The following is a 26,530-nucleotide window of genomic DNA, read 5'->3' as shown; positions in this document are numbered from 1 at the left end:
TTACGTTATTCTCCATTCTATGCTACATTGTGTTTTATATGATGTGTGAGATGCTGTAGTTATCTCAGATATTGTCTCTTTTACATGTAATATTCTGCACTGCATTTATATCATTACATTTATATCTATTCTTCTCAGGCAACTACCAGAAAGCACTGGATAAATATAAGGAGATTCATCAGAAGTTCCCGGACAATGTTGAATGTAATGGTTTATTTCTATTCTGCCATTTACCGTCGGGTTAGCTGTGCTAATATCATAATATCTAAATACTTAAAGGAAAAGTATTTAATACTTCACCTTTTACAATTTTGGCCACCCTACTAATAACATTTGGTCTTAACAACAAAACACCCACAATCCTCTTGCTGCTGAGTTGTACAAATGAGCAAATCCCTTTAAATTAGGGTTAGGGAACCTTGGCTCTCCAGCTGTTGCAAAACTACAACTCCCATCATGCATGGACAGCCAAAGCTTTGTAGTTTTGCAACAGCTGGAGAGCCAAGGTTTGCTTCCCCTGCTTTAAATGATGGTCACATTTACATACATATGAATGTTCTGTATTAGAAGATTCATGTGTGTCTTTTATGCTGTTCTTGTTCTAACATTATATGCTTTTCTCATCAATGATCCATAGGTTTGCGTTTCCTGGTGAGACTTTGCACAGATATTGGGTTAAAAGAAGTTCAGGAATACACAACAAAGTTGAAGAAGGCCGAGAAAATGAAGGAATTAAAGGAACAGGTAACCATTCGCTTCACATGAGCTGCTATTTGATAGAGAGAACATACATTATAGGAAGGTTTTTCTGGGTTAGCCAGGGGATGCATCCTACATATGTGAGAGCTGGGGGTCCCTAGGTCCTAAGTGGCTAAGAAAGGAGGAAAAGAAATATGTCAACTGCTTTAGTCTATAGACGTTGCAAAAACAGATGCGCACACCGTCTTTTCTGTAATTTTTATAGACTAATGGAGAAAGCAGCTTGCATGCTTAAGGAAGCACTCTTGTTGTTTTTTTTTGCTTTGTTTTTTTCCTCCCTTGCTGCAGGCTGGCAAATATTCTTACCATTGGTCATTGGTTTTCCTGTGGCACGGCTTCATTCCGATCCTACAGTGCTGAATAAATCCTGCTGTCAGCCATGTCACCTCTGCAGCTAAGGAGGCCAAAAGTCAGGCGGTGTACAGAACTGCCAGTAGCACTATAGACTTGCATCTTGATACACTTAAGCTAGTCTATGGCACTTTCGGCAGTTGCGTACTCTGCTCATTTTGGGTATGTGCACACTAAGGAATCCAGGCGGATCAGCCACCACGGATTCCGCAGCTTGCCCACTCTTGCGGCCGTGTGCATCTCCAGCAGTCTCATAGACTCCATTCTGTGGTCAGGCAGAGTCCGCTATCTGCTATCTGAACAGGTTCATTCATCGGGCGGAAGGTGGAATCTGCCTGACCATAGAAAGGAGTCTATGGCACAGGCGTAGATGCGCACAGGGGCGAGCTGCAGAATCCACGGCTGGTCATCCGCCCAGATTCCTTAGTGTGCACATACCCTCTAGGAGCACACTACATACCTTCTGGAGTTTTGAAAGGTTATCTTGCTGTGCAGCCAAAATTATGACTTCTGTCTTCTGTTAATTTCCATATATTCCTTGAGTTTAAGGTGGGGCCAAAAGGACTGAGAGGGCATTTGTGCAATAGTCTTGGCTGATATTTCTAGATTTGATGTCCCTTTAAGCTTCAGCCTTTTACGTAGGGAAACACCATCCTAGTGATGTTTAGTTGGTTAAATCAGAGAAGAATACACATTTTGCGAGCATAAGGAACTGATTACGAGAGGCCGCTTCATGTCATCCGTGCATGTGTGCCATGAAGTATTTATGAACATTTCAAGGAAAATGATAAATTGATCCCAAGTGAGTAATAAAATGGATACAAAAATATTCAGATGCAACATACACATAAGTACTGGAAAAGCTGCCTGTATTTCCTCATCACTATGGTAGAGACATCCAGGTAATATGTCTTATGTCTATAGCCCCTATTACACAGGACGATGCAGAGGAGCAAATGAACACTGTCAGCTCTCTTTTGCTCCTCGATCCCTGCTCGGTGTCGGCACTATTACACACGTCGGCAGTAAATGGGTAAGAGCCGGGTGGGGGATGGGGTGCCCAGGGAGCTGATCGTCCAGGCAGCCCATAGAAGATAGCGGAGGTCTGCTGCCTCCGCTCCTATTCCATGGGGTGACTGCAGCAGGTAGTTGCTATCTTAGTCCTTTGTCTTTCAACATGCATATACTATGGGGGACATTTATCAAACTAATTGCGCCGGTTTTTAGTCTAATATATCTAGTTTGCGCTCAAAATAAATCACGTATCGGCAAATCGGCAACAACGGCCGTGATTAATACTTTACTTAAGTTGTGTGAACATAGCCATAGGCTGTATCCATGACTATAAACTGAATGCTAATGTATATATTACAAAGCAAAGCATCTAAATAAATGAAAACTCCATGCACATAAGAACAGAGCCCCATACATCTACGAGCAGATAAATGAAAAGCTTATGACTGCTGAAATGCCAAAAACCTCTTCTATCATCAAGGATTGAATTCTCCCAGTCCACAAAGAGTTACAGCTTCCTTTTTACTTCTGAACCCAGTTACATATGTAGAAATAAATATTTGCTTTGGTGCAATAAATGTTCCTGCCCATCCAGCCGTGCCCAACGAGGACTGGTTCTCACAGCATAGACTATAACAGAGGTATTGAAGGGCTCTCGCTGAACTAAACCTTGCATGAGAAACCTATTTCCGCTGCAAATTCCCATCATATTTCTAGAAATCTTCTTCATATTAAGATTTTCACAAATGTTTCCCAGTCTGCATTGTTCTTACCAGAGCTTGTTTGTTAACACTTTCAGCCATTAAAGGAGAAGTCTGTCGGATGGGGGGGGGTAGGGGAAAATAAAAAAGACACTACGCTCACCTGACCCTGTGCCTGAATTGTTCTGCATCACAGAGCTCCGGTACCTCGCCGGCTGTCATCTTCTCCCAGTTACGTCACGACCCAATTTCAACGTCACAAACTGGTGGGATTTAGCCCACTCAGCCAATCAGTGACTGTAATGGTGTCCGGCCCCAATCACTAATTGGCTAAGCGGGACATCCATCAAATGGGTTGTGACGTAGCCGGAGGGGAGCTATGCTAAGGAGCTAAGCCAGGAGCGGGATATGTATCCCATTTACACTGAGATAAATACAACACTTGTTTCCTTTGCAGCGTGTCAGATCTGGCAGGGATAGCAGTGCCCGCAGTCGAAGGGACGGCAGAGAAGGTAGTGCGAGTAGTGGTAAGTCTCTAGGTATAAGTTTATATTGTTCTTTAGGTGTGTCTGACACATCACAGTTTTTATGATATAGACCTGTATTGGTCTAGAGAGTCATGAACCACATTGAGAGATATGAATTATTAGTTCGTTTTCTTTATTTGCCAGTACAGCACGATGTTTTTGTCATTTATAGAAACTTTTGACCTCATAGCCTTCATAGAGACATAGCAAAAGTTTTGATTGATAGGGGGCTGGGGCTGAGACCCTTACTGAAGGCTTAAGTAAACTCTGAGCACTTGCTGCAGGAAACAGATTGTATAGAAGAACCAGGAGATGGCAGGGTTATACAGCAAAAATCTTTTTCTTTCAAATCAACTGGTTTCAGAAAGTTATATAGCTTTTGTAATTTACTTCTATTTAAAAATCTCAAGTCTTCCCGTGCTTATCAGCTGCTGTATGCCCTGCAGGAAATGTTGTTTTCTTTTCAGTTGGACACAGCACTCTCTGCTGCCACCTCTGTTTGAGACAGGAACTGTCCAAAGCAGCAACAAATTCCCATAGAAAACCTCTCCTGCTATGGACAGTTCCTGTTTCGGACAGAGGTGGCAGCAGAGAGCACTGTGTCAGACTGAAAAGAAAACAATATTTCCTGCAGGACATACAGCAGCTGATAAATATGGGAAGACTAGAGATTTTTAAATAGAAGTAAGTTACAAATCTATATAACTTTCTGAAACCAGTTAATTGGAAAGAAAAAGATTTTTGCTGGACAACCCCTTTAATGACCCTACAAGCTGCTTCTTCTCCATTGTTACATGGGGGTGGATTTCTTTCCTCTTGTTTTCCATCTTTTTCACCTTTGCAGATTGGATGTTAGGATGTTTCTGTAATAAGTGCTGGGCTCCGGTGGCCATTTATCCCGCCTGTAGAGGCTGCTGGTCATACAGTTCTTCTTTCTCCTGGTTGTCCTGGAGTAAGTTAGATACTGGATCTTCTCCCTCAAGGAGATGGTGGATTTTTTCCAGGATAACATTTATGTTATTATAGTGTACAGTGGTACCTTGGTTTAAGAGTAACTTGGTTATAAGTGCGTTTTGGTTTAAGAGATCACAGTTTTTCAAAATTGTGTATTGCTTTGGTGTAAGATGTCCCTGTACTGGGTAGGAGAGGAGTGAGGGAGGGGCATGGTCTGCATAGCGGGGTCTACAGCACTGTACTGTGACCCAGGAAGTCTCCCTCACCTTCCAAATCATAGCAGATCCACTTCAGGCTGGGGCTTGCATCAGGGGACAGGACTGTGGAGGTAATCTCTCCATAGCTGTATCCCCTCTCTCCCGGAGAGTGCTGCATGTATGTGCCCACATCTGTCCTGCTCATTCCTTCATGCTCCCTGCAGTCTCTGTCAGCCCCTGTGTTTCCCATCCTCTCCATTACTGTACAGTAACTTATAATATCACATATTCTGCTGTTTCTGAATGTTTGTTTCATCTCTTCTACATGTTGTTCAGAATAATAAATCATTATTTTTGGGGTGTGGAACCAATTGTCTGCATTTCAGGGATTTCTTATGGGAAAATTTGCTTTGGAATAAGAGTGGATTTGGATTACAAGCGCGGTCCCGGAACGAATTATGCTCGTAATCCAAGGCACCACTGTATACTCAAAACATTAAATAACGAAAAAGTAAATAGGAAACTTTACCTTCATACTTCACAAGTTGTGCACTTCAAGCACTTACTTTTAATCCACTCAGGGTCGTACCCATCATCATCACTACAAATGTAAAATGGGATGCAGTTTGTGGGTCTGCTGGGACTTGTATTTCCATGACGGCTGAAATCCAGAGATGATAAAGCCTTGAAGTACACTGAGGTGTACTGAGGTGGCAGATAGGGGCCACCCGATTTTATGTAAGATATGTACATTTGTTGATAGGGGTAAGAAGTGTCATCTCACGACCAGTGATACACAGTATGAATTATTGCTTTAATGAATTATTGCTTTAATATTGGTTGGGATTTATTGATTAATTTATATTTATGACTTATTGTGGACCACGTTTTTAATGCATATCCAATAAAGTTTATTATTTTTTAGATCTACATGTTTTCAGTGATAGCTTGAAGTACAGCTTGACAGATCCGTACAATTGAGTTGTCATTGCTACTTAAAATTAGCAAAATGTTTATATGTGAGGTGTGAGGGGGAGAAACTACGACTGCAGCGTACAAAAACATTGACATAGAAATTATACCGCCCGCAGCTAAAAGGTCAGCACCAAAAACACAGTATATAAGACAGAGAATGTTCTCATGAAATCGCTGACATGTGCACCCAGAGACCAGCACATGAAAGCAGTTAACCTCCACAGGGTTCAGGGCTGTTTTCGAGCTTATTTGCCTTGTAAAAATGCTCAGAAAATCTAGCACAAAAAAAAAATGCACGCACACACTGGAGCTATAGTAGTGTCACTGGACTACATGGACCATAACATTGGATTATCAGATAACTAATTTGGCTACTTCTGTAAATCCCCCCCCCCCCCCCCCCTTAACGCGACTCTGACCCCCTCTAAACCACTTGTACCTTCGGATAGCTGCTTTTAATCCAAGATCTGTCCTGGATCCGTTCGGCAGGTGATGCAGTTATTGTCCTAAAAAACAACTTTTAACTTGCAGCCCTGTGCCCAACAGCTGGGGCTTAGAGTATCTGTGCCCTAACTTAGCACCACCCCTTCGTCGTTTCTCCCCACCCTCTTCATCATTAGAAATGCCACTGGAACATTTTCTCCATGCTAAACATTGCACAGGTGCCCTAACGATCCAGCCCATGTTCAGTATTCACACAGGTGAGGAATAGGAGACAATCTGCCTGGAGCATTCCTAATGATGAGGAGGGCGGGGTGGAGGGACAGAGAGGTTGTGCCAGCCTATTGCATACACAATCCAAGCCCCGGCCGTTGGGCACAGGGCTGCCAGTTTAAAAGTTGTTTTTTAGAACAATAACTGCATCACCTGCTGAACGGACCCCAGGACAGATCTTGGATTAAAAGCAGCTATCTGAAGGTACAAGCGGTTTGGGTGGGTCAGACGGTGGGTCAAACTAGGAATTTACCACAATAACTATAAATCATATATATCATATATAGATAGGTATATTTTTTATATAGCGAAAAATATATTGATAAAATTCTAAAGTGCAGTCTTTATTTTAAGTTTGCCAATTTAGGAATATTACCTGGAACACTAAAAACTACTTACTGCCATCCTCTTTTGTTTTCTTTATGTATTGATATAGTGATATCTAAAATGCACAAATCTATGGGAACCTGCAGATCACTGTACTATGGGTTCATACACCCTCATTGTTGCTCAAAGCCATATTACACCACTTATAGAAGTGTATGGGTCCTTACTGTAGCACATTAGGTTTCCAGTTTTGCACAGTTGTAAGAAAATGTGTTGTTCATGTCTCTTGTTGAGCACATTGAGTAAACATCCACAGTGCAGGGGAAAAAAAACAAAGTACAGTTAGTGAACCTTGACGTTAAATACTTCTCCAACAGCATGGTGTTTCTAAATACAAGGCCATGACCTGATGATAAATAGATGAAACATTTCAAGGAAAGACTAGGGGGGATATTTACTAACAAATCTAAAAACACGATTTTGTCAAAGATGTTTTGGCATAATTTCCAATCTAATGTCAAATTTATGTAAATTGTCTAATAGCATAGTAAATGTGTCTTAAAAATAATGGTCTTTTAAATTAGTCGAATAAATTCACCTGGTTCGGAGCAGACGTAGCGATGCGCCAATACAGTATATGCGACTTTTAAAAAATTGCGCAGTTAATAAATTTAGCTAAAAAAGAATTCTGACGCACTTTCGATCTAATTAACAACAAAAAATCTAATTCAAAAAGTCGCATCTAGTTTAGATAGTCTTGTCTAAAAAAGCTTCATAAATTCATATTAGATTTATGTTGAGCGCAAACTAAATATATTAGACTAAAAACAGGCGCAATTAGTTTGATAAATGTCCCCCTAGGTCTCTTCCTCTTTTCAAATCCATTCTCAGTATTCCTTAATTGCAATTAAAAACCAGAATGAGTGAACCCAACTAATGGTGCATTTACACAGACAGATTTATCTGATAGATCTTTGAAGCCAAAGCCAGGAACAGACTATAAACAGGGATCAGGTCATAAAGAAAAGACTGGGATCTATCCTCTATCTATCTATCTATCTCTCTGTGTAAACGCACCCTAAGGCTTCGGTTCCCCGATTTGTGATCATAAATGCGTCCGAAGAAAAATTCCCACCAATAATTCTTCAACTTTTGGGGTTATGGTTTGGGCCACAGTCATGATTATCAGAAATGTGAGAAAATGGCCTAAAGAGGATGAAACTGGAAAGGTGAGTTTTTATAGGCGCTTTACCGATTAAATAAATTGGTTGGCATGAACCGTGCCTTGATACAAACAACATTAACAAGACCTGAAAAGATGTGACTTAAATTAATAAGATAGCCGCTTTTGAGTCGATCTGGGAACCCTGGGACGCATACTGTGCCCAGCAGGGATATGACTGACCTTGTCCAGGACTGGCCCCTTTCCTATGACCCCTCCCTCCACTCCCCCCCCCTTCTTTTTGATTTTTTTCTGTCTTCTCCCCTATTCGTATGTCTATGGTGTTGAGTCTTTCGTGTATGTCCCCCCTTTGTATTTTTGCTACCTTCTTTCATTGGCTCAGGTCTATGCTGTGTTATTGAACTTGTAATATGATTACTCAGACCAACGAATGTCGATATTTACACTCTTTTATTGTCATTATAAAAATTTTCAATAAAAATTAGTTTAAAAAAAAAAAAAGATGTGACTTAAATAACAATTAGACCTTGTTAGTAATTCATTCAGAAATCCAGCTAATATGAAAAAGTTCATTTGCTCTTTCTCCCTGCTCTGTGGATGTTTACACAATCTGCTCAATAAGACAGGAATAGCACATGATTAGAGAAATGAACTTTTACATTTTCTTGCAGTTCTCTATTGTTTGCTTCTTTTGGACCATGTTTTACAGAATTAATATTGCATTGCATAGGCCTAATATCTTTTTGATAAAATGCAGTCCACAGCAGTCCACATTATATCTATAGCTCCATGCCACCATATAGCCCCAGCGCACATGGCTGTGCTTTGTAGATGAAGCCCAATGCTGTAACAACTGGACAGTAGCATAATATTAAGTTTAGGTAAAATATAGGCGCAATACCGGTTCACCACTGACAGCAGCCATGTTTGGGACATGCGAGGAGCGTCCCCGCCAGCTTTTTAAGAAAATAGCCTCTCTGTTCTGCGGGTAAACATCTAGATTTGAATATGCAAAGAAGGGGTCTGTGGAGCCTCAGTTGCGAGTCTCAAAACATGGGAATAGCCAGATATCCCTCTCTCCCTCTTTTTCATTGCCCCTGATAGCCAGAATTCTGCTCCACACTGATGAGGGGCAAATACCCCGAAACAGCTGTCTGTGGATGGATGCCTAGCCTTGGTAACCCTTGTCTTATGTCATTAGACTCGCAACAGAGTTAGACTTTGACTTATAGGGGCCTCACTGGTGTTTCCCTATTTACGTCCCAATGCTTGCAACAGAGTGAGGACCTGAGGGACTACGTATCAGGGTGGTTTGGTGCTCTCCCCACTAGGAGGCACCCCTTGGCAATGGGCTTCCTTCTCTGGAGAGAGGGATATCTGGCTATTCCCGTGTTTTGAGACTCGCAACTGAGGCTCCACGGACCCCTTCTTTGTATATTCAAATTTTGTAGGGGCAATCAGTGGAGACTCTCTTAAATGAGTACTCCATTGGATTTTTTTCACTGATCTCCCTGAGTTCAGTGATTGTTGTGTTTTGTTAAACCATGTAGATTCCTAGATCCACTAGAAGTATTTAATAAAATGTTCAGTGATTAAAGGTGACTGACTGACTTCCTCCATGGTCGCTGCTCCAGCTGTTTGCTTATTGAATGACTATTCTGTTCATGCCATAGACTGTTTTTCCATGATTATCAGTAACTAGTCCTGTGCCAGTTGCTAGGTGACTATATATGAAATAATACCGCTGGTAATAGTCTTCACACAAGTCCAGCTCCGCTATTCTTATTAATGTTAACCATTTCTGTTGTGTCGGTAATTGTTGCATAAGAGTAGATATGAGCGAACCTCAAACACGTTTGTGGAGAAGAGATTCCAAAGGAGACGTAAAGACGTCCGCCACAACAAAGCAGAAGAAATGTTGATTTCTCTGTAAGTCAGTTAAATATAATGTAACTTCTGATGTCCTAATATATGGGCATGTTTAAGGTTTAGATGGAGATCCTCTTTATTCTATCTCTATGAAACCACCCATGATACACGCCATGTTTGTATGACATCTATACTAAATAGTTTACCATTTATGTCGATCCTTCTGTTTTATCGTATCCTAGACAGCGGGCAGAGCAGTAGCACCAGTGCTAAAGGAGAACGTCTTAGCGCTAAACTGAAATCCCTCCCAGCGTCTAATGATCCTTATGAGAGCAGCTCCAACCAAGAGATCGGTACGTAATCTCCAGCCATTGAAACCATTCCTTTAGATGGGACTTTATTGCTTATGTGTAATGTATAACTGCAGCACAGAGTGCTTACACATCTCATTGTATAAATCAGAATTCATGTGAATCTAGACTAATAGATCTAGGAGTTATAACCATTAACAGCCATAGCAAAGCCATTACACTCCCAAAGCCCCTTATAAATGGTTACTGGACAGTCCAGATATGATGACAGATGACTGGGAAGATGTCACAGAATATTACTTCTCTACTGTGGTCAGTGTGTGGGACATCCTCATTCAGCACAAATTCCTCCATAGAGTATACTTTACCCCCGCCCGACTAAAACGTACATGAATGTTGCTGACTGACGCTTGCTTCCACTGTCAAAATGACACGAGTACCTTCATGATGTCTTCTCTTGTCCTAGGGTCCATACTTTCTGGTCTGTGCTTGTCTTCCTTAATCAGCACCTAATCTTTCTGAGAATGGTTTCCCCCCAGCCATGCCTCTTGGGAATTATAGACAAACTAGTGTTTTGAACATATAATTCATTTCCTTTTTTTTTTTTGTGCCAGTAAAGTAGTTTTAGTGGCTTGGAAATCTTGATACTCCTGATACTCCTACTCTTGCACAGTGTAAAAGCCTGGATAATAGTTACATCCCTCTTTATAACTTTCTACACCTTAAAAGAAAGTGCCCTAAAAATGATAAAATATGATTGGAATGGTAGGCTGGCATCTGAAAAGGAATATTGATTTTTTTTTTTATTCTTACTTTCTTAATTTAATTTAGTTTAGTTTAATTAATTTATAGTTTAATTTAATTTTATTTTATTTAGTATCACTGTAATAGTGACAAGTGCCTAAAAAAGATAGCATGTCAAAAATTAAAGGGGTTATACAGACTTAGAAAAACATGGCCTCTTTCTTCTAGAAACAGCACCTCTCCTGTCCTCAGTTTTGGTGTCTGTTTGCAGCTCGGTTCCATTAAAGTCAATGGCCATAAAGTGTAAAACCACCCACAGCCCGAATACAGGGGTGGTGCTGTTTTTGCAAGAATGTAGCTGTGTTTTTTCTAGTCCTGGATAACCCCTTTTAACTAGCTTCATTAAATAAAAAAACAAAAAAAACAGGCTCTCAGATCACTTTTTGAACAGGACAGCAACACATTGGATGCTTCTGGTATTGCACTATAGTCCTGTTCACTTCAGTGCCGCTTAAGCGATCTACCTTACACAACTGATGACCAGGGATGGCACTGTTTCTAGAAGAAAACTCCATGTTTTTCTAACCTCCTATTACACCATTGGACATGTCTGATCTGATATTTTTCTTGACTGTAGAACATAATAAGTAATTGTCTTCCATGTTTTGTCATTCAGATGTTTCCTATGTAGATCCTCTTGGCCCACAAGTCGAAAGACCAAAAACAGCAGCCAAGAGGAGAGTGGAAGAAGAGGAGTTTGCAGATGAAGAGTTAGGAGACGACCTGCTCCCTGAATAATACTATCCCATTAGGCATCTTTCTCTTCGTGTTATTTATGTGTTGTGTGTAATACTAGACTAAGGCTTTATAATGTATTTACAGAGCAAGTTTTTATAACGTTTATATAAAATATCTTTATGGCACTAAGGAGAGCTGCCGATTCCGTTGTGTCCCCGAGGGGGGAACATCCTTTCAGGGTCAATCATTATTGGGGTGTGTGAAGGGTTCATAAAGAGTTTACACAATTTATACAAGTGTAAATTACTCAGACTTTCCATAGTCCCGCCATAGATGAGGCAGAAAACCATTTGTAGGCAGGCCGTTCTCTGGTTAGTCATCATGGGAATGCTGATAATTCCATAAGCTCATGTATGATGTCATGAATTATGTAAATGTCTGTCAGCTAGAGGTGCACATGCTATGTTACTAGGGTGTGAAGACAGAATTTTAGTAGAAACTTAATTTCATGATACCTATGTGCCTGATGGCTGTAATGGAAATTTTTAAGTTTTTTGAATCCCCCCCCCCCCCCCCCCCCAAAAAAAAAAAAAAGAAACAAAGGAAAGAAAAAGACTTATCTGCTAAATGCAAGGAAATTGGAGAAACTTTTTTTTACGAAAGATGGGGGCACCCACACACTCTAAGCACCTCCAGCAATGGGGACTGTCAGATTGGGCCAATTTGACGTGTTGACAAATCACTTATGCGGTCTTTTCCTGCAGTTATCCATTGGCCACACATCTTCCCATGTAATAGGGAACGATCAGCCAATGGCTGATAGTAGGAAAGGTACGCATCACTGATGGAGAGTTGCTAAGGCTTTGTAAACTAGCGCTTCAATGTTTATATTAAAGAGGAAGTCTGACAAATGGTAAAAATGGCATGCTGGGTGGGAGAGAAAAAAAAAACAAGTTTACTTGCCCATCCCTGAGCCTCTATTGCGCCGCTCCGGGGTCCCGTTCATCACCGGCGGCTGTCATCTTCTGCAGGAAGCCAGGTGTGTCATGTACATGACTCCTGCAGCAGCAACGTTACAGCCTGACTGAGCAATTGCTCGCTCAGCCAGCCAGTGAATAGGACGGTGTCCCTCCCCAGTCACTGATTGGCTGGGCAGGCAATCACTCAGCGGGGGACGTGACATTGCAGCTAGCGGAGCTGCATGACCATGGCTGATGTAAATGAGACCCGGGAGCGAATCTACGAGTTCACTTGTTTGTTTTCTTACCCACCCCCGCCTGCCTGCCATTTTTACAGTTTGTGGGACTTCCCCTTTAAAAACTACACTACAAAAAAACATAGTATATATGTAAACTTGTCCACGTGGAAAGGTATACATAAGAAGACCTGTAGGATGATCAGTCTACACCTTAGTGAACACCGCTCAGCTATTTCGCTATATATACAGAAAACTAGTCTGGACAAAGAGGGGGTACGGATGGAGGAAAGTAAGAATTTCGTGCACAGGATTTGCTCAAAGTTTTTAAAGATGGGACATATGGTTTATAATGTATATTATATAATGGTTTGATTTGATTTGAAAGAAGTGAGAGTGAGCATTCTCATCCACCGCTCCATTCAATCTCTGGTACTTTTAGGGTACTTTCACACGTCCGTAGGGCTGTCCATAGCCGTGGACCTGAAGCTAAGGACAGCATCCCATCTCCATTGCTCAAATCTACTCATTGGTAAATGGCGATCTATGCCACAATTTCTGATCCTTACTAGGACCTGTCATTATTTTTCGCAGCATGGATCATGGCCCTGTAACACAAACAGACCATTCAAATGAATGGGCCTGTGGTCTGTCCACATCTGTGGACATGTGAATGTAGCTTAAATTTTGGGTTAATCACTTTAAAGAAGCAGTCCACCCTATTTTTTATTTGCCCCCTGGCAGCAGACTGGTGTATATACTTACCAATGATAATCAGTGTCCTTCAGAGCGGCTTCATTCCAGTCCATTCCAGTGCCGTTCAAATCCTGTGCGGAGTGATGTCATTTCTCTTCTGACACCTCTTGTTTCTACAGGTCTATTGGAGGCCAGAAGTAAGGGTCTCCAATGCATCTCTATAAAAGAGCTCTCATAGAGATGCATTGGAGACCCTGACTTCTGTCCTCCTTTGCCTCAGTCAGAGAAGAGGACACGTAGGCACCCGTGGGATTTGAATGGTGCCGCAGGACCAGAATGAAGCCGAACCGCGGGACACTGATCATCATTGGTAAGTATATGCACCAGTCTGCTGCCTGGGGACAAAAATAAGGTGTAAAGCTTCTTTAAGGAAATATATCTGTAGGATATTGCTTAGCTTATTGTGGGATGGTACAGTCTAATAAAACATCATTTCACTACATAAGTATGTATGTACTAATATTTAAAATATGGAAAACCAATAATACCAATGCCAGCGTTCCCCAAAGTGCAGCCTGTGACCTGGGCAGCTGTTTTCTCAACCTTCCAGGGAATCTGTATAAGGAATAACTTCACTTGCATGCAGTGGCGTAGCTACTATAGAGGTAAGGTAGGCAGTTGTTATGGGGCCTGGGGGAGAAGGTAAGAGCGTGTGTCCTTCTGCTTAACCCCTTATGTACTGCAGTATGTAAGGGATCCAATGTTTACTTACATGTTGCAATACAAAAAAAAGGGTTAACAAGCAGAAGACAGAGATCTCTGCTTCACTGCACTGATAACCCCTGACCTCTGTTCTCCAGCTGCCCAATCAAGTAGGAAAGGACTCCTGCAGTGCAGTGCAGTAAAGCAAATATCTCATTGTCTTCTGAACTTTGGGTTACTTACGCACTCCAGTACATAAGGGGTTAAGCAGAAAGTAGTCTATTCCTGCACCTATGTATTAAACCATAAGGACTCCTAATGTTCCCTTATAGGTAAAAACAGTGGACCGTCATAGAAAGCAGCCATTGGCTATCTGGCAGTCACTCTTGTGGCTGCAGTCAGGATTCTGCCTCTGGCCACAAGAGATTTTATTTTTTGGCCACATCACAGAGCATATACTATATATATATGTGTGTGTGTGTGTGTGTGTATATATATATATATATATATATTTGTGGCTGAAATTCCAGCTTTTGCCCAACCTCCATCAATTTGGACTAATATACTCAGGTGATAAAGATCCATCTGGGAACGTGTGTGTGTTTGTTTTTGTTTGTTTGTTTTATGGAGGTTGGGCAAAAGCTGGAGTTTCAGCCACAACTGGCCTCATGTCTCAGATCAAAAGTCTTGTGTCTACAGCAACCTTTAGCAATTTGGGGGGAATTTATGAAGACCAGCGTACGCCGTTCTTATATTAAGCTCCACCCCTTTTTCGCGGCAGGATTCACTAAGAGGCGCACGCCTCTTAGTGAATCCGGGCGGGCGTCCGAATATGCTCCCAGTGTACCAAATTAGGTGTAGATTTGCGTCATGAATTGCACCTGCAAGCAGGTGCAGGGAGAAGGCCCCGCCTCATCACGCCCCCGCCAGCCCGGGCGTACGCCCCTGGCGTACCGTTCGTAAGTCCCCCCCCTTGGTGTTCAAAGTTAAGTCTGTATGTTGGAGAAGTTCACTCCCGGCCAAGACCTATTGGAGCAGATGTAAGGTAATGCTTCCCACAATAAATGTTCAATCCATACTTGTGCAACATTATGTACAGGTAATGATTGGTTACAACATGGAGTTTATCGGGGTATTTTACCTTTTCCCTGGCTGAGGATTACAAAGAACACTTCTGATTCATTTAACTTGCACTGGTTCCAGTTTGCAGCTTAGTAATGTTTTGCATCTGCTTGTAAATGCAATGGAAACTCTAAGAGTTGGCAGACGATCCTATAATAACCCTCCAAAGTAGACAGTGCCCCCTCCTCTAATGTAAAATGTGGTCATAGAGTGTAAACAGCCAAATTCCGACATTACACACCTGCTGCTTTCTATTCAAATCACATTCAGCATTCGGAATCACGACCACCAGGGTTCATGGTTTACACTTATGGTGCGTTTACACGTAACGATTATTATACGAATTTGCGCAATAACGATCGAATTTGAACGATAATCGTACTTGTAAACACAGCGAACGATCAAACGACGAATGATACATCGCTCATTTTGATCTTTCAACATGTTATCAAATCGTCGTTCGTCGTTCGCAAAAAATTCGCAAATCGTTCCGTGTGAACAGTCGTTCACCGATTTAACCAATGTGTGAGATAGGCGAATTTTCCGAACGATATATCGTACTGTCTAAACGCTGCTCGTTATGAAAAAAAACCTTTACTCCGACATCGTTAATCGTATGATCGGGCCAATTATCGTTACGTGTAAACGCACCATTATTATGGACAATAATATTCTTGTATGAGTTAGAAAACCAGATGATAAGACTTCACAGGGGTACAGGATATACGTCAACGAACCAGGATCCAGTTAGAAAGGTCATCTCTTGCTCTGGAGGACCCAACATGTCGTCAATGTACACAATGTATTGCTTCTTTTCCCCTGTGGTGGCACTGTAGTGAATTTGAACATCTGCTGCTGGATGACCCCCAAAGCTTAGTTCACAGGTGTCAAACTCAGGCCCTCCAGCTGGACAAAACTACAATTCCCATCATGCCTGAACAGCTAAAGCTTTGTTATCCAGGCATGATGGGAATTGTACTTTTGCAACAGCTGGAAGGCCTGTGTTTGACACTGGTGTAGGTGCTTAGCTGTCTTAGATTGTCTCATAGCTGATCACAAACAAGGAGACTCATCACTTATGTCTCTGTTCTAGTGATCTTGGGGGTTTCAGCATCTAGACCACCAATCCAAATTTTTAACTAGTCTTCATGGCAAGTCAAAAATTAAAATTAAAAATCTTTACAGTCTGTCAGTGGGGAGTTTTGTTTTTTTTATAGTTATCATCCCTCACCATATGGTTATTTTGTCAGACAAACTTCAACCTTTGTAGATAAAGTAATTGTCTACTTTGAACAGTGCTTCTATGGTAAAAGGGTCCACCATGATAGGTGCCCTGCTGCTGGGACCTCAGTGATCATCCGTAATCTACTTTGAACTGTGCTTCTATGGTAAAAGGGTCCACCATGATAGGTGCCCTGCTGCTGGGACCTCAGTGATCATCCGTAATCTACTTTGAACTGTGCTTCTATGGTAAAAGGGTCCACCATGATAGGTGCCCTGCTGCTGGGACCTCAGTGATCATCCGTAATCTGGAAATCTTGCCGTATGTGTTAGGATCCTATTACACGGGTCTACAATTGCAAATGAGATTGTTTATCGTTAACCTGAAATCGTTCACCATATTACACAGAGCGATGGTCGTTAGTTACGATCGTTACTATGATCGTTATTGCTATCATTACTATGATCGTTTATTCCATCTGATCCCGGTGAACCATGTGCAATTACACTGAACGATTAGTGAACAAATGCGGAACCTGAGCGAACGAATGTGGAATGACAGCAAACGATTAACGATAATTTTAGATTCAGATCTAAATCAACGACACACGAACGATTTTTCAATCGTTGCCTGCAATTACATAGAACGATTATCGTTTAAATTCGAACGATATAATGATTTTTTGCACGATAATCGTCCTGTGTAATAGGGCCCTTAAATTTCCCTACAGCACCTCTGCAGGAGAAATGAAGAATTACACCGTGCCAGTTAGAAGCAATAAGGAGTCAGAGACTGGCTAAGGGATGGGGGCTCTAACTATGGGACCCACTCTATTAACTAGTTCCCTATTGGTAAGTGAGATTGCTAAACCAGCCAAAGTCTCTAGAAAACAACTAGCTTAGAATCTTTTATATTGGGCAACGTGGTTAATTGTTGTGCTGCAACAAATTTTAGTGCGATAAAATTTTCAAGGCTCTAGTCTGCGTGCTGTGCAAGGGTGGTAGGTTCCCACAAGAAAAAAAAGAAGAAACCTGAGTGGGGTATTCCCTATATCTGAGGACTGTCGTCTAACTCCTCAGCACTGTGTTACAGTCAGCCCAGCCTGTGTGTTTGTGTAAGTAGTGTCGTCTGGGGCATCTTTCCAGGCCTATTCCAGTGGGAGTGTGAGGCCAGGAGTGGGTGGAAGAGCTGCCTGTGTCCATCTGCTGCCAGCTCCAGCTGTTCTCCTCTGCCCATAGCAACCCCTCTGCCCCCATCATCTGCAACCTGTGCCCCCTGTGTGCCTCCCCCACCCATCTCCCTTCTCTATGATCAGACATTGCATAACTTGGGTTCTCCCTCCCACTTCTGCTGTCTCTCTACTCACTGTCTCATTCTGTAGAACCTCAGTTGCATTAGGTCCCCCCCCCCCCCTCCTTCCTCTCAGTCCAGCAGCGGAACATATTATACCCCCTTTACACCCCCTACCTTGCCTCCTCCTCTTTGGTCATCTATCTGTCATTCTCAGACCTGAGGAGCTTCAGATCTTCAAGATGCAGCCAAGGAAACAGGTAAGAAGAGGGGTGGGCACAGGAGGGGATGGAGGTGTGTGAGTAGAGGAAGGAGGGGGCAGGATCTGTACCCCTATTCATTGTGCAGCCAGTAGTGAAGGGGTTAATAACAGGAGGGTCTCTGGAGACAGTGGGCTGCTTTGTGCTTTATGCTTACATGGTTGTAGCAGAGCATTCGCCTGTATTTCAGTGGGGGGTTTTAAGGGGGTCATTTGTAGTTACGTCTTAAGGAGGTGGGATTAGATCTGGATATTCTAGACTCTGTAGATCTAGCTTTGACTATTTCATAGTTCTGCAGAGACTAGGCTATATACATATATAAGTTATTTGGTTGCATGACATGCAGTAGACACAGTTCAGGTCCCTGCACAACATGGGAGAATTTGTATTCTGCAAGTAAATTTGCAGCATGAAATCCGCACCAGATGGAGCAAATTTTACTGAAAATTTAAAATAACAAGTTTTTTAACATCTGCAATTGCAAACTTAGCTGCAGATCTGCTGTGGTTCAGAGTTATTAAAGTGTTTGACTTCCCCCGTTCAAGTCGATAGAGGAAATCTGCAAACAATCAGTGACTGACACGCTTCTCTCGCATATGGCCCAGGAAATGTTTAGTAAGAGATACGAAGCATAGAGTACTGCATGCTTCACTACTCGGTGTACAGGAGCAGAGAGGGCTGTTTTAACAGGAGTCCCTGCTACTGTACTTACAATATGTTACATGACATATCAATAATATAGTGTGCCTCTTGAGGAGAAGCATGCTGCCAATCATAATATCAGGAGTTACATTTGTATGTTTTGGTCGCACTGTAACAACATAGAAAGAGCGAATTTACAGTACTAGCGAATTGCTACGTTACATAGTCGCTAAGGTTGAAAAAAGACAAGAGTCTATCAAGTTCAACCGACAGTGTTACCCTACTGTGCTGACCCAGAGGCAGTCAAAACCCTTATGAGGCAGGTGTCCTATCACTAGAGATGAGCGAACTGTCGGACTTCTGGTCCGAGGGCATCTTCGCTCCATTACTATGCCTGCGATCCAAGGTGCATAGTTGCGCTCCCGGGAATCTGCGGGCAGGATCTTCCAGGGAATTCAAGATACATTCCCTGGATTTCCCAGGATCGCAGGCATAGTAATGGAGTGAGCGGCTTTTGGACTGAAAGTCCGAAAGTTCCGCTCATATCTACCTATCACATGAAATGCCCATAGCTTGTAATATTATATTTTTTAAGAAAAGCATGCAGGCCGCCCTTGAACATATTTAATAAATGAGCCATGACAATATCATGTGGCAGAGAGTTCCACAGTCTCACTGCTCTTACAGTAAAGAATCTGTGTCTGTGCTCAGGGCCGGCGTCAGCACCCGGCTAAGTAGGGCAAATGCCGGGGCCCCCAGCTCCTCTAGGGGCCCACTCCCGTTTGTTACTACATTTTTTTTGTTAGTAAAAAAAGAAAAAAAAGTGTAGTAACAAAGGGGACTGGGCCCCTAGAGGCCGCATGTGACAGTTAGGGGCCACGCCGATACATACTGGGGCCCCCGAGCACCTGTCTTCCATCACAAATCTTCCCTACAGCCGAGTAGGAAAGAGGACCTTTGAGTCTGAAGGACCTTTGATGATGTCACGGGTCATGTGATCGGACACATGACCTGATAAAGGGCAGCAGGTAGGCTCTGCAAACTATGTCCTGTATGTGCTGGTTCTTCTACTTGTTTTGTGTATAGAGGTCCTGCTGTAATATATATATATCTATTACAGCAGGATATATATATATATATATATATATATATATATATATATATATATATATATATATATATATATATATCCTGCTGTAATAGATATAGATATATTACAGCAGGACCTCTATACACAAAACAACTAGATATCTGTATCTATCTATCTATCTATCTATTTCCCTATCTCCTATCTATCTATCTATCTATCTATCTATCTATTTCCCTATCTCCTATCTATCTATCTATCTATCTATCTATCTATCTATCTATCTATCTCCTATCTATCTATCTATCTATCTATCTATCTATCTCCTATCTATCTATCTATCTATCTATCTATTTCCCTATCTCCTATCTATCTATCTATCTATCTATCTATCTATCTGTCTATTTCCCTATCTCCTATCTATCATATGAACATGGTGAGACCTCTAGTTCTCCTATATTCAGGCCCTGCAGTGATATACAGTGTGTGTGTGTGTGTATATATATATATATATATATATATATATATATATATATATATATATACACACTGTATATCACTGCAGGGCCTGTATATAGGAGAACTAGAGGTCTCACCATGTTCATATTATAAATAAATATATATATATATATATATATATATATATATATATATATATATATATAATGCTGGTGCTGCTAGTTCTCTAGTATACAGCTCCTGCTCTGTGTGTGTGTATGTATATATATATACACACACACACACACACACACACACAGAAGGAGCTGTATACTAGAGAACTAGCAGCACCAGCATGATATATATATATATAATCCTGTGACTGGGTCTGACTCCTCCAGAGTCCTGACTACTGCAGAGATCAGGAGATACAGGAGGAGAAAGATATGCAGCAGCCGCATGTTTCTTCTGCTGCAAATCTTTCCTCGCCTGTCTCTCCATGATTTGCTCCTCAAAGGGGCCCGCCGAGGCTCTGTCGCCCAAGGGCCCACAAAAAGCTGGAGCCGGCCCTGTCTGTGCTGATGATGAAATCTTCTTTCCTCTAGACGTAGAGGATGCCCCCTTGTCATTGTTACAGACCTAGGAGTAAAAAGACCACTACAAAGATCTCTGTACTGTCCTTTCATATATTTGTACGTTGTGATCAGATCGCCTCTAAGACGTCTTTTTTCTAGCATAAATAACCCCAAGCGTGATAACCTGTCCTGGTACTGTAACCCACCCATTCCCTTAATGACCTTTGTTGCCCTCCTCTGCACCCGCTCCAGTTCAGCTGTGTCCTTCTTATATACCGGTGCCCAAAACTGTACACAGTATTCCATATGTGGTCTGACCAGTGATTTATAAAGAGGCAAAACTATGTTCGCATCTTGGCCTCTTTTGATCCATCCCATTATATTATTAGCTTTGGCAGCTGCTGCCTGGCACTGATCACTAAAGTGATCAGTTTACTGTCCACCAATACCCCCAGGTCTTTTTCAGGAACAGCTTGGCAGTCGGCTGCCTTTGAACACCGTGCCACTCTTGGTGCCTGGCAAAGCTGGATCCAGTCCTGGGAAACTCGCTCATATTTAGTTAGGAGCCACAGTGCCAAGATTCTTTTAGAATACCCTTAAAAAAATATTCTGTGGTATATTGTGGCTAACCTGTGGAATACCCACATACTTTAAAGCATTATGTTAATTTTTCAGTAGCTCTCACACCATGTCAAAAGTTGCCGACCGCACTGACTCTCACTCCCGAGACCTGCTGCGATCCTCAGATAAAGCAGGGGAAATACGCTGCAGTTGGCAATTAAATTCAATTTGTTTGTTACGTATTATGCTCTATGGAGAGAACAAGTCGGATTGCCCTTCTAGCCAGGTCCTCAACTGTATCCTGGGATCGCACCAGATGTCAGGAGTGAGACCAGGTGTGATCAGTAACTCTCCACCTTCTGCTGTTTTTAGCTTCCCATCCATCCCTGGCGGCTATAAACAGGCTAAGGAGCCCTCAGTCTGAAGATAGGTGCCAGTCCCAGATTATTATAGTATGCGCTGTAGATATATAATATGTCACAGATGGGTATATCCCTTCAAAATTAAACTCGCAACTGGGCATTAGTCCTTGATTCCCAGCACTAGCAGTGTCACCCCCACCCCACTGATGCAATGTTTAAAGAAAAAAATTACTTGTAAGGCTACGTTCACACAGAGCAAAAGGAGCGGATTACGCAAGGAAATATTTCCGCCTGAAATCAACTGACACTGAATTCCGAGCAGAATATAAGCAGAATGCAAGCAGAATCCCTGCGTATTCTGCTAGGAAAGTGTTCAGCTCGTAATCAGCTCTTGACAAATTCAGCGCGGAATACTCGAGGAATCCGCGCTGAATCCGCATGCATTCAGCGCTGAAATTCAGCGAGTATTTGGCGAGTAAACTAGACTATACCAGAACATATACTAGAATCCTCCTCCCCCCCCTTTTCCCCCATTTCCGCGCTGATTCAGCGAGTAATTTCCGCTTGTATTCCGCTTGTATTCCGCGCTGAATCCGCGCTGAATCCGCGCTGAAACAGAAAATCAGAGCCCCATTGATTTGTATAGGCTTCCGCTAGCGGAAGAATGAACATGTTCATTCTTCTGGCGGAAAGCGGATTAGTTCAGTGCGGAAATTCCACTGTGTGAACTGCAGAGCAGAATTTCCATTCAACACAATGGAAATTAGCTCTGCACCTATTTTAACGGCTGAAATTTCAGCGCTGATTCAGCGCAGAAATTCAGCTGCTTTTGCTCAGTGGGAACGAGCCCTAAAGGCGTAAAACCTTAAAGCGTAACTGTCATATTTTTTTTTTATTGCAGAAATCAGTAGTATAAGCGATTTTAAGAAACTCTGTAATAGGTTTCATCAGCCAAAAAAGCCTCCTTCTGTACTCAAGAAGCAATCTCCCAGCCTCCCCCCGACTTCTTATCTGTGCATTATCAGGCAAACACGTCTTCATTACAGAGAAGCCATTGAAGACGGGTTCTGCTCTCTCCATTGTAAGCCTATGAAGGGGGAGGGGCTGAGGGAGATGAGGGAGCAGGAAGAGGTGACATGAAGGTCAGCTGTTTGTAGACTCTCTAGGCACCTAAACCGCAGGATTCTGGGGTCAGAAAGGTCAGTGCTTATCTATGAACTTACTGAGAGAAGATTGCAGGGTGTTGTGCTGTGCAGGACTGCTCCGTGCTCAGTCACTCCTAACAGCCCCTCCCCTCTCCATAGCCACATAATGGAGACAGAAATCCTGCTTCATCTGATGTGAGGGGGAAGGCTGGGAGATTGCTTTTTCAGTACAGAAGGAAACTCTTTTAGTGCATAAAACCTATTACAGAGTTTCTTAAAATCGCTTGTACTGTTGATATTTAATGTTTTCAGAAAAATGGCCCTGAAATGACAGTTATGCTTTAAGAAAGCTGAAACTAAAATAATAATGTATAAGGCCCTACTTACTATAAGGCCACATATGTTTTCACACCTACCCACAGATCTTTTTGGCCCAAGCTTTTCTGATGCTTTTTCTTGGACTACTGATTGTCAGCTCAGAGGGCTCTAAACCAATAAAGCGGGCCCCACCAAAGACCAAAGGTTGTGCCGAACGCCAAGAGGAGGTGCTGGAGCAGATGTATGGACACCTGGCTGCGGGTATGCTCAGTGCCTATCACCACACACTGCAGCTCCAACCACTGGAAAAGGAGAACATCAGCTGCCCAGCTGGGACCCGAGGCAGAGCTCCAGGGGATGGCAAGCAGCGGCTACCAGTCAATATCCACAGCATATCCCCGTGGGCGTACAGGTAATGAAGAGACCCCCAATACTCTTTACATCCATATCTATCCTATGGGTATTGGACCTTTGACATTCATGGTGTACTTTTACAAGTTCTTCGATTAGAATGGGGCGGCCTATAACCCATGAGATTTTGAGTTGAACAGTTTACAGCAGGTGAGAAAAGAGGGTAAGAAGGAGGGCAGGCCGGGCATGTTGGTTGCTCTCTAAAGTCTATAGGGGAGATTCAAACTGGTGTAAAGTAGAATTGTCTTAGTTGCCCCTAGCAACCAATCAGATTCCACCTTTCATTTTTCAAAGGATCTGTAAGGCATGAAAGGTGGAATCTGATTGGTTGCTCCGCTACTCTTGTAACTCCAATAAACTGTAAGGGTGGGTTCACACGTACTGACTCGCAGTCGAAATCTCGCTGTGAGTTTAGCAGCGAGATCCGCTACGAGTTAGGGTCCTGGCAGGCCCCTGCCGCTGCCGCCTAGCTCCCGCGCTGTCTGTGTATACATTACCTGTCTCCTTGCTGCACGGGGTCCCGGTGTCCTGCTCTCCCGCCCAGCCAATCAGTGTGTTGCCCGGCCGCAGCCACTGATTGGCTGGGCGGAAGAGCAGGACACCCGGGACCCCGTGCAGCAAGGAGACAGGTAATGTATACACAGACAGCGCGGGAGCTAGGCGGCAGCCGAAGGGGTTAAGGGGGCGGCTGCATTACATACTCACATCGGTCTTTCAGACCGCTGCGAGTATGTAGTTCCAGGGGCCTGCCAGGACCTTAACTCGTAGCGGATCTCCCTGCAAAACTCACAGCGAGATTTCTGCTGCGAGTCCCTACGTGTGAACCCACCCTAAAGGAGAAAGCACAACTGGTACTTTCCCTTTTCTCTCTCTCATGACAGCCATAAGCTGTTTGCTATAGAATATAGGAGGGTCAAGGGTCTCCTATTTTCCCAATAGGTGGTGATTCCTGAGACGTGACCCCCAACACTTACTACCCATGGATACACAATAAATGTCAAGGATCAAATACCTCACTAAAATTCCCAAGCCTCCATAACAAATCCTAGAAGTGGACCTCCCTTGTTCATTAATAAGGGGCAGACTATGTTATGGATGGTTTCAGTAGGGGCTTGCAGAGCAGATAAATGTTAAGCCACCATGGGGGTCTAGCTGCACCAAGTCAGTCAAGACAAGGAAGCTTGAAGTTACATGTTCTCGGCAGTCCAGAAATTGTTATCCAAATAGGCTCATGGGGTCTGAATTTATTTTGGGGTGCAGACTTTGTAGCAGGTCAGTGGTGGGAAAGGCAAAAGGGGGGGCATGGTCTACCTAATCCACCACTATTAGTGATTGGAGATTTTATTTGCTATATTTGTTTACTTTATTCTTGGCTGTCATATCAGAAAATGGTATCAGATAAGATGTAAGAGCCACAAATACAGAAAAGAGGTGTGGGAAAATCCAGACCGGCCTAGTTCTAGTTCACAGTTCTGGTCACAGAATAATTGGCATCCGGGTTCTATTAAAGGGACTTTTTTAATGGTGCCAGATCCTGCTGCACAGTGTTTGCTGGTCATAGTCTTGACACAAAGAAGTGCCTGCTCAGCCAATCAGTGGCCACAATGGTGACTAGCCTCAGCCACTGATTGGCTGAGTGGGCCATTTCTTGTGTCAGGACTGAGACCTCGTAGCACCGCGCAGCAGGATTGCAGACATTACAGACATGAAATGTATAAAAAACAATGACATATAAAATTACTGTTCTGATTTTTTCCTAGGATAACGTATAACCCCACACGGTATCCCAAGTACATCCCAGAAGCATATTGTCTCTGCAAGGGTTGCTTGACAGGACCCTATGGAGAAGAAAACTTCAATTTCCGCTCCACCCCAGTCTACATGCCCACTGTCATCCTTCGTCGTACATCTTCATGCACTGGTGGCCGCTATGTCTATGTTGAGGACTACATCACTATCCCAGTGGGCTGCACTTGTGTACCAGAGCAGGAGAAGGAGTCAGAGGTGGACAGTGTGAATTCTAGTCTAGAGAAAGAAAAGTTCAAACTGTCTATAAATAAAAGTGAGAAACCGGCGTCCAACTGAGCAGTGGCACTCTCTATGGGGCGATGTGTGGACTTTGCTGGTCTTGGACAACTCTTTGTAATTTCTCTACAGCTACAATGGAGGTAGGATGTCCTAGAGTAAACATAAGCACTTGATGGGTGAGGAAGGCCCAGAATTATGCTGCACTGTAAAGCAGGGTTATAAAGGAAATGTATATTAATATTATGTCAGTACTGGAGTCAGGACCATGGTAGTCACTGATCATAGATGAAAAGAAGGAGTCTGTAATTGACACTAGTGACAGTCACACATGCCTCCTGGTAGTCCAGTCTTGGGACAATCTATTCATTCCTAGGGTAATGTAAGTTTTTTAGTTGGTTGACAATATGACTCTCATCTGCAGATAGTGGTTTTTGGCTAAGTTACTAATAATATGAAAGCCTATATCCACATCCACACCCAGGTGTTAATCTTCTCAATGTATCGAAAATAAAAAAGGAAGCAATATTGTAAGTAGTCTTGATCTACTCCTATCATTTTCTGTTGACATCTCTAAGGAGACCTATGTGTCTCCATGGTTACAGACTACAAATAAACCAAGTGTAGTCAGAGCATGCAACTATACTTTCTTCCTTAAAGCGACTCCGTAGCCACAATCTTTCCCCCCCAAACCGCTTGTACCTTCGGATATCTGCTTTTAATCCAAGATCTGTCCTGGGGTCCGTTCGGCAGGTGATGCAGTTATTGTCATAAAAACAACTTTTCATCCGGCAGTGCTGTGTCTAACGGCCGGGGCTTACATTTGTATATGCATTAGGCTGGCACCACCTCTATGTCCTTCCTCCCCACCCTCCTCATTATTAGGAATGATCCAGGAACATTTACTGCTGTTTGAGCTTTGCACAGGTGTATTAACGATCCAGCCCATGTGCCGGGCTGCCACAGGTGGGGAATAGGAAGCAATCTGCCTGGAGTATTCCTAATGATGAGGAGGGTGGGGAGGAAGGACAGAGAGGTGGTGCCAGCCTAATGCATATACAAATGTAAGCCCCGGCCATTAGACACAGCGCTGCCGGATTAAAAGTTGTTTTTAT

General features: G+C 42.8%; 2 protein-coding genes across 2 annotated transcripts in view; both read left to right on the top strand.

Moving 5' to 3' along the window:
* IFT88 (intraflagellar transport 88) overlaps window positions 1–11,934 on the top strand; it is a 38,279-nt gene extending 26,345 nt beyond the window's left edge. Inside the window, exons 22-26 of the mRNA XM_069969822.1 lie at window positions 139–204; window positions 638–744; window positions 3,283–3,352; window positions 9,814–9,924; window positions 11,303–11,934. Coding sequence (XP_069825923.1) covers window positions 139–204; window positions 638–744; window positions 3,283–3,352; window positions 9,814–9,924; window positions 11,303–11,424 — 476 coding nt within the window. The 3' untranslated portion in view covers window positions 11,425–11,934. The remainder of the gene's footprint in view (window positions 1–138; window positions 205–637; window positions 745–3,282; window positions 3,353–9,813; window positions 9,925–11,302) is intronic.
* A 5,649-nt stretch (window positions 11,935–17,583) lies between these two features.
* On the top strand, window positions 17,584–26,095 carry IL17D (interleukin 17D). Its single transcript, XM_069972045.1, has 3 exons — window positions 17,584–17,851; window positions 23,084–23,391; window positions 25,151–26,095. Exons 1-3 carry the CDS (start codon window positions 17,609–17,611, stop codon window positions 25,473–25,475), a joined length of 876 nt encoding a protein of 291 aa, XP_069828146.1. The 5' UTR covers window positions 17,584–17,608; the 3' UTR covers window positions 25,476–26,095.
* The last annotated feature ends 435 nt before the right edge of the window (window positions 26,096–26,530 follow it).

The sequence above is a fragment of the Dendropsophus ebraccatus genome, chromosome 5 (genome assembly GCF_027789765.1).
Source record: "Dendropsophus ebraccatus isolate aDenEbr1 chromosome 5, aDenEbr1.pat, whole genome shotgun sequence".
NCBI classification, from domain to species: Eukaryota; Metazoa; Chordata; class Amphibia; order Anura; family Hylidae; genus Dendropsophus; species Dendropsophus ebraccatus.
Note: the sequence above shows the minus strand (reverse complement) of the source record. Positions and strands in the feature narration are given on the sequence as shown.